The sequence below is a fragment of the Echeneis naucrates genome, chromosome 7 (assembly GCF_900963305.1).
Source record: "Echeneis naucrates chromosome 7, fEcheNa1.1, whole genome shotgun sequence".
Lineage (NCBI taxonomy): Eukaryota > Metazoa > Chordata > Actinopteri > Carangiformes > Echeneidae > Echeneis > Echeneis naucrates.
The window spans coordinates 186,868-194,716 of NC_042517.1; the positions used below are offsets into that span (position 1 = coordinate 186,868).

Here is a 7,849-nt window from a genome sequence, read left to right on the forward strand (position 1 = left end):
AGACGTATGAACAGCTGGGGGGTGGGTCATTATTACCCACAAATGTTGGACATTTAAAGGTAGGAACAGCTCAAATGAAGTTGATTTCTTCGATTAATTTATTTTACTGAACATATCTAACCAATTAACACATAATTATGTTTTACAGTCATCTCCACCATCAGATTTATTCAATTAAATCATTATTAGTATTCAAAACTTTAATGTTTTTCCCCTCTGTACAGGGTTGTCACAGAAAGTCAGCTCTGTCCCTTGAATGGTACATTTGGCCAGTTTTTATGCCATGTGGCCTTCCTGTCGCAACCCTCTCAATTTTTCCGGGCTTGGGACCAGCACAGAGTATCTAGATGCAAAGCATGCAGTTCTACCGCTGAGCTATATCCCCAGGTAGTATTCTAAACTTTAATATGTATTAATATGTAATATATAAACCTTAAAATAATAAATTTTAAATGTCAGTAAAATTTCAAATTAAAGATATTGATGATATATGTGAAAAACTGTGTGAATTCATAGCTGCAGGAAACGGTGAGCACAAAATGAACAAAAAAAATCTTTCTGATCAAAAATATTCCTAAAATAATTAGAAAAATTACAAATAGATTCAAAACAATTATTGAATTTCAGAAATACTTGTTCATCCATCAGGGTCAAGGGGGTGTCTAACCTGGACTGGTCACCTGTCCATCAAAGGACCAAATCAGGCCGATAGACCAACTGGTTAAAGACACCAGTCCCCCAGTCTCACTACTTTCAGAGCCATCTCTCAGCTTCTTACTCCTCTGTTTGAATTTACCATGACAACTGGCTCAGTGTTGTCAACCCAGAATGTCTGAGGTTTTCATTACCACAACTTTATTTGGATCACTTTATCTGTTTAACATATGTTTTTCAGAGTTCAGAGAACTTGTCCCAAAGTATGGGGGAAGTTTCATCAGGTCTTTCATCAGCTCTGGGGGGCTGGGGGACCAGGTCCGGCTGGGATCAAATTCGTCCCCTGGTGATCCGGAAGTTTAGAAAACGTCTCTCCTGCTCCCGGGCAAGTCAGTCAGTCCCTGCAGCTCCCTCAGGCCCTGTGTGTGTGTGTGCGTGTGTGTGTGTGTGTGGGAGCGAGGGTGGGGCATTAGACATCTCAGTCATTGTCTCAATGTCACCAATATTCAAAAAGTATCAGCCCAGGTAAAACACCAGTAAAATATTTGCAGCTTCAAGTCTTTACCTGTTGTTTTAAAACTACAGGTAATAACTGGATGGGAATCATATTTAGGTGATCTGACATTGATAATCAGTTATCACAGATTGATGAAACACCAACCTCCAGCACCATGCGGATGTTAGCTTTTATTTTGGCAGAGTCTTTGGTGAGCTGCTCGGTGAAACTGAAACACACAATGACAGCATGGTTAGCATCTCAGAGTCGAGCTAACAAACAGCGTATGTTTCTATTTTTTATATCATGATGACATCATCATCCCAACCAATGCAGCAGCTTGATGCAGAAATAAAACCTCAGAAGAAGAATTAAGGAGCTAACGTTTTCAGTTGACTCGTCTTCCTCTCAATGAAGCGCAGAGCTTCATCATGACTCATCTCCACAAAGAAGCCATAACCAACAGCCACGAAGATCCTGGACGGGTCATCCCTGACAGACAGAGCAGAGGGCAAGGTCAAAGCAGCAGGAAATAGATGATCAATCAGTTTGTTGAGCAGTAGTGAAGCAGAAACTATAAAACAGGTTGTGATCAAGTTTTGTTAAACAGGTAGAGAAAGAGGAAGGTGGTGTGTTGTCATGACAATGTGACATTCTTCCACGTGTAATTGTAATTGATCAGTATTGATGAGCAGATCAGAGCAGTTAGTGATCAGCAGCTTACACTTGAGCCTGAATGAAGAAGTTACAGCCGAGATCTACTTCTGTTTTCAGCTGCTGAGAGCCCGAGTCCTACACACACGCACATATTTAACAAATAAAAAGTAAAACCAACAATATTTGGTAAACCTGAAGTATGATTGTGAGTCTGCGTGTGTTTCTACCTGCAGGTTGTGTATTGTGTTCTTCAGCAGCAGATACTGTGAGATCTTCTCATAGACCTGGTCTCTCTGTTCCAGGACCTTCCTGAACACACACGATGTTACCAAAACACACACAATGTCAGCACATGCGATGCCAAAGCAACACAACTGAGACACAGTACCCGCAGTGTCCAGCTTTTCCTGTGTCACACTTTAAAATATCCAGCAACTCCAGCAATTTTAGCACATTCCCTGAACCGACCGGGACCCGGATCCAGCTGTGTGTGTCTGTGTGTCTTACTGTAAATCTCTCCTCAGGACGTCATTAATGAAGTTTTCATACTGCACAACCTTCTGGTCCACGTTAGCATTAGCATCTGCATTGGCATTGGCGTTCACGGACATCGTCACCGTTTTCTCCCGCCTGTGGTGCTCCGCCTCCGGTAGCAGTCAGACGCTGTCCCGAGCAGCGGGTAGCAAAATCCGGTTCTGACTGGCTGTCAGCCAGCAAACAGTCCCGGTAACGTTTCCGCCCCGGAAGTGGATCACTGTGACTGACACAGCTTTTCCGGGTAACAGCCCCCCTACCCTTCACGGTAAAAGCCCCTGACAGTTTCTGGCATAAAACTACATTGGACTAAAGCAGAGCCATGTCGTAATGTCGTGTCGGGGGAGATGATGGTGTGACATTTAATCCCCTTTAACTTCCGATGATTAGCGCTCCGCCTCGTTTGTTTTTCTCACCGTCTTTCTTCGACTCGCCCGGTGAGTCTGTTCTACCTGCTCCACACCTGCTGTCGTGAACATGGCCGAAGCCCATCGGCCAGTCCTGGTCAAAAACCGCACTGACTTCTTCTTCCGGGTCTGCCGGTCTTTTCGGCGCAGCAACTTCCGGCTCATCAGTCTGTCGGTTACCGTGACAACCCCAACCAGCCATTAGCTGAGGCCTACATCTTTTTCTTTTTTAAAAGACGATTTCTCCTCAAACCCGTTTTTCTGTGTGGCCGATTTAAAGCTGGACATGGCATCATTTTAACGGTTGAAGTAATTTGAGTGTTAATAGCCGTAAAAGGAAGAATCAATCAATAGACGTCTTTTTGAATGGAGTTCGGGTCTAGGGTCTTAAAGACATTTCATCCAGTAATTTGCCACAGATTCGATCGGAAACGACTGGACAGATTTTGAGACCTGGATCAGCCTCAGACCAGGATCCAGACTGGGACATGGAGCAGTACAGTATTCTGGGTCGGATCGGTGAAGGAGCTCACGGCATCGTCTTCAAGGCCAAACACATAGAGGTAAGTCTGTAATCGACAATGGGTGTATTGATCAAAGTATATTGTGTGTTGATGGTTGTATCGATGGCCTCCCATCTGTCAGACAGGAGAGACGGTGGCTCTGAAGAAAGTGGCTCTGAGAAGGCTGGAGGACGGGATCCCCAACCAGGCTCTGAGGGAGATCAAGGCCCTGCAGGAGATCGAGGATAATCAGCATGTGAGCACGAGTGGAGGTCAGGTCATAAGTCAGAGGTCGGCCGATGACTCACTACTCCTCATCCGTCTCAGGTGGTGAAGCTGAAGGATGTCTTCCCTCACGGCACAGGCTTCGTCCTGGTGTTTGACTTCATGCTCTCTGACCTGTCCGAGGTTATCAGGAACTCCCAGCGACCTCTGACCCCAGCTCAGGTTAAAGGTTACATGATGATGTTACTGAAGGGTGTTGCATTTCTGCACCATAACAACATCATGCACAGGGTGAGAGGTCTCAAACAAAATGGGTTCTGTCCCTATCTCCTTCCAGAGAAGCCCTGACCTGTGTGTGTCTGTGTCTGTGTGTGTAGGACCTGAAACCAGCCAATCTGCTCATCAGTTCTTCAGGTCACCTGAAAATTGCAGACTTCGGACTGGCCCGTCTGTTTAGTGAACAGGGAGAGAGACTGTACAGCCACCAGGTGGCCACCAGGTAACACAACACTTGACATCATCATGACAACACCAAACACCATCAGAGTGAAGGGGAGGACAGTGTTGTGTTGTGTGTGTGTGTGTGTGTGTTCAGGTGGTACAGAGCTCCTGAACTTTTGTACGGAGCCAGGAAGTACGATGAGGGTGTCGACCTGTGGTAAGTTCCACCCCCACCCCCCCCACCCCTGCTCACCTGTGGCCCAATCAAAACTCATCATCAATATCTTACATGGTCGATTTGGTGCCTGATGATGTCACAGGAAAAGGTCCACATCTGTCCGGGTGTTCACCCTGTAGTGTCCCGGACAGAGTGTCCCTCCGTCTCTGCTGTAACAGGAATTCTGTGTGGACAGGACAGTAAAGTTTTCGACATGTGTCTCAGGGCCGTTGGATGTATCTTCGGGGAACTGCTGAACTCGTCTCCTCTCTTTCCTGGGGAGAACGACATTGAACAGCTCTGCTGCGTCCTCAGACTGCTGGGGACACCGACACAGGAGAGCTGGCCTGTAGGACACACAGAGACACACAGGGACACACTGAGAGACAGAGGGAGACACAGAGAGACACACTGAGAGACAGAGGGAGACACAGAGAGACACACTGAGACATACAGAGACACACAGGGAGAAAAAGAGACACACAGGGAGAAAAAGAGACACACAGAGACGCACAGGGACACACTGAGACATACAGAGACACAGCAGGACATACAGAGACACAAAGAGACAGAGGGACAGAGAGGGGGACAGACATGCACCGACATAGACACACACAATGTTGTTGCTGACTGTGTGTGTCTGTGTGTGTGTGTCTCCAGGAGATGTTAGAGCTTCCAGACTACAATAAAATCACCTTTAAGGAGAATCCAGCCGTCCCGCTGGAGGACATTGTCCCTGACACGTGTCCCCAGGCCATCCACCTGCTCCAAAAGTTCCTGGTTTATCCATCCAATCAGCGCTGCTCAGCCGGACAGGTGGGAACATAAAGGGGGCGGAGCTACAGCTCACACAGGCTCTTCTTCAGGTTAATGAATCTGATGATGTATTGATCGATCTCTGCAGGCTCTCCTCCATCCCTACTTCTTCTCCTCTCCTCTTCCGGCTCATCACTCAGAGCTGCCCATCCCTCAGAGGGGGGGCCGCCCCCCCCGCCAACGTCTACAAGCTCCACCCACTGATTTTTCCGTGGACCTGCCCCTGCACAATAGCGTCGTACATCCGGCGCTTCTGCGGGGCCACGCCTCCTGCCTCTGAGCTGGCCCATCATCTGAATGTTTCACATGTCATTTGTTCACTTTAAATAAAATTACTGAGTGCAAACAATCGATTGTTAAACTGACTTTGTGAAAGAGCAAGGTCAAAGTTCAGACTGAGACCAGGCTCAGGCTTCAGAGAGTCCCAAACATGAGTCCTGTTCAGACCTGTGGTTCTGGTATGAGAAGCTAAAGGTCACTGGTCTCACTGGTTATCAATGTTTTATACCAACAGCAGCAAAATCAGATTGGCTGGAACAAAGTCCTGAACATGTTGTCTGACTGTCTCCGCCCTCACTTCCTGATCCTCCCTCCTCCCCCCTACCTCCTCACCCACAGACAGCAGTCGGACTCTTTGCTCTGGCTGAGGTGACGGATCAGCTCTTCCTCCTCTGTGAGTATCATCATCATTCCTTCAACCAGTTTTATTGTTTCCTTGGTTTGGATCACAGAGATCCTGATTGAAGGATTGGATTAGGGCTCACTCCTGTGTGAAGACTCATCCAGAACCAGGTTAAATTTTTGCTACATTTCATATTCCCAGGTTTCTGGTCTGTGAGGGTCCCGGGAGTTTGGTCAGATGCAGGTCCTCCTGTTTTGTGTGTTTTGTTTTTTGTTTAAATTCAGTGTTAACTACACAGTTCAAAAGGAAGTTCTTGATATGTCCGGCTCTGGTTCCGGTTCTGGTTCAGAAGGACCTGAGAGCAGCTGTTGGTGTCGTAGTCTTAAGTCAGTTTCCATGATGATTCAAAGGTCTTCAAGGTCCAGCAGCTCACCTTCCATCGGTCCAGTCCATGATCCAGGACCTTCTGAGGTACTTTAATCAATGCAGATACTTTCTCCTTTGTAGGTTTGGCCCCGCCCCTCCAACCATCCTCCTCCAAGCACTGCTCATGAATCCCTGCCACTGGTTGGACAACTCAGGCTGTCACTCACTGAGTTCTGCTTATGTCCCACTTCCACCTTCCTTGTCCTATGCCAATCCATCCATGGCCACGCCCCCAACCTACCTCCTCCCCTCATGGAACAGTTACTATGGTAACATTTACCCATCCCCTTCAATCTCTGGAGACAGGGTGTCACCCGGCGGCCTGTGGGGGCGGGAAGGTCTCTCAGGTAAGATATATACTTGTCTGAAAAGACAACTGTCTGTCACAGGATGTTTCATGTTGTTGTTGTTTGTTCAGAGCAGCGTGAGTGTGTCAGTTGTGGGACAGGAAGTGCCCCCTTGTGGAGGAGAGACTCTGCCGGTTGCCACATGTGTCATGCTTGCAGTGTCCAGCAGAAAGCTAGCAACCGCCCACTGCTGAGGCCAAAGAGGAAGACTGTAAGATACATCCCAGTCTTTGTGCTAACCTAGGCTGACAGTTTCCTCCTGTCTCCAGTCTTTGTGCTAAGCTAGGCTAAGAGTTTCCTCCTGTGTTTGTGTTTCCAGACAGTAATTCAGAAAAGAGGCAGTCAGTGTGTGAACTGTGACACCATGACGACGACTCTTTGGAGAAGAAACTCTGCAGGAGACCCAGTCTGCAATGCCTGTGGACTTTACTTCAAATTACACCAGGTAAGATGGGCTGGACTGTAGTCTAGAAGAGACTACAGTTGTTTGTGGTTTTCCTGCAGGACTCAGGACTTGTTGTGTTCCAGGTCAACAGACCGCTGACAATGAAGAAAGATGGAATCCAAACCAGGAACCGCAGAGTGACCAACAAGAAGAAAAGGAGCAGAGAAGGCAACCAATCAGTGACAAGGAATTTGAGACTTGTCCCTCCCCCCCAGGAGATGACCAATCCTCCAGAGAGCTGCTGCCAAGTAAGCTGTACTCCTCCTCCTGGTTCTTCAACATTGAGGCTGTGGGCAGAAGGATACACCTGGAACAAATAGTTCTGTTTCCTTATGTTACTCAGTTCTTCCTGATTGTTCTTTGGTTCACCTGGTGCATGCTGGGTAATGTGCACTTCTATATTTTCACTGTCTCCTTCACTCTGAGACCTGACCCCATTCCGGTCTCTGAGGGCTTGCAAACAAATGCATGTTTCCAGCAATAACGCTAAGCTAACAGCTCCTGCCATTTCCAGCCTTGTGCTAAGCTAGGCTAAACCTGTTGAACTTTAGACTCTGGAGGTTTTAAATAAAGTTTCTGAGATTAACTCTCAGTGTGAATGATCTCTGTTCCACAATGACAAAATCAAATCAAACACAATCTTTGACATTTCCAGTGTCACACACAACATAACAACACAAAGAAACACGCACAAATAAACACACACAACACCTGGACATTGTGTCACCTGATCCATCTATCACAGACAGTTATTGGTGTGTGTGTGTGTCAGAGACTCTCTCTGAGTGCTCCATGGGGGGGAACCAGGGGGCCAGGACCTGCAGGAGGTCCCAGCACACACACTGAGGCCTCAGCCTGAGAACAAGCATCATGTGTGACAGTGAAGGCAACATGTCTGGTCTGCCCCCCCACCTCAGAGCCCCTCAGCTTGCCGATGTTGTGCAACGCAGGAGGCTTCTGGTTTTCCGGACTCAGAAAAAAAAAGGCCAAGGAAGGAAAAGGGAGCAGAACGGTTAGTCTGAGGCCGGCCATACACCGTCTACCGCTCTCTACCACTGA

At 47.5% G+C, this 7,849-nt stretch overlaps 2 protein-coding genes across 3 annotated transcripts; one reads left to right on the top strand and one right to left on the bottom strand.

Moving 5' to 3' along the window:
* Positions 1-81: 81 nt before the first annotated feature.
* On the bottom strand, positions 82-2,866 carry uxt (ubiquitously-expressed, prefoldin-like chaperone). Its single transcript, XM_029505883.1, has 6 exons — positions 2,315-2,866; positions 2,035-2,116; positions 1,875-1,942; positions 1,535-1,642; positions 1,316-1,379; positions 82-1,073 (listed from the first exon to the last, which is right to left on the bottom strand). The coding sequence occupies exons 1-6, from the start codon at positions 2,416-2,418 to the stop codon at positions 1,014-1,016; spliced, it is 486 nt and encodes a 161-aa protein (XP_029361743.1). The 5' UTR covers positions 2,419-2,866; the 3' UTR covers positions 82-1,013.
* cdk20 (cyclin dependent kinase 20) lies at positions 2,580-6,478 on the top strand. Of its 2 annotated transcripts, none has more exons than XM_029505881.1 (10): positions 2,580-3,311; positions 3,394-3,507; positions 3,579-3,767; positions 3,854-3,975; positions 4,072-4,134; positions 4,360-4,483; positions 4,795-4,950; positions 5,039-5,623; positions 6,080-6,345; positions 6,422-6,478. In XM_029505881.1, the coding sequence occupies exons 1-8, from the start codon at positions 3,237-3,239 to the stop codon at positions 5,228-5,230; spliced, it is 1,035 nt and encodes a 344-aa protein (XP_029361741.1). In that variant the 5' UTR covers positions 2,580-3,236; the 3' UTR covers positions 5,231-5,623; positions 6,080-6,345; positions 6,422-6,478. The 2 variants fall into 2 exon arrangements, with proteins under 2 accessions (XP_029361741.1, XP_029361742.1); XM_029505882.1 differs by having other exon boundaries at positions 3,579-3,698.
* The last annotated feature ends 1,371 nt before the right edge of the window (positions 6,479-7,849 follow it).

What these genes read in the sequence shown, in the direction of transcription:
- cdk20 (XM_029505881.1), top strand. Translation starts at nt 3,237, where the DNA reads ATGGAGCAGTACAGTATTCTGGGTCGGATCGGTGAAGGAGCTCACGGC. An exon ending in AGATCGAGGATAATCAGCAT is followed by an intron (nt 3,508 to 3,578) that starts GTGAGCACGAGT and finishes CATCCGTCTCAG; the next exon opens with GTGGTGAAGCTGAAGGATGT. An exon ending in AGCCACCAGGTGGCCACCAG is followed by an intron (nt 3,976 to 4,071) that starts GTAACACAACAC and finishes GTGTGTGTTCAG; the next exon opens with GTGGTACAGAGCTCCTGAAC.
- uxt (XM_029505883.1), bottom strand. Translation starts at nt 2,418, where the DNA reads ATGTCCGTGAACGCCAATGCCAATGCAGATGCTAATGCTAACGTGGAC. An exon ending in ACACAATACACAACCTGCAG is followed by an intron (nt 1,943 to 2,034) that starts GTAGAAACACAC and finishes GCGTGTGTGTAG; the next exon opens with GACTCGGGCTCTCAGCAGCT. An exon ending in ACATCCGCATGGTGCTGGAG is followed by an intron (nt 1,074 to 1,315) that starts GTTGGTGTTTCA and finishes ACACACACACAG; the next exon opens with GGCCTGAGGGAGCTGCAGGG.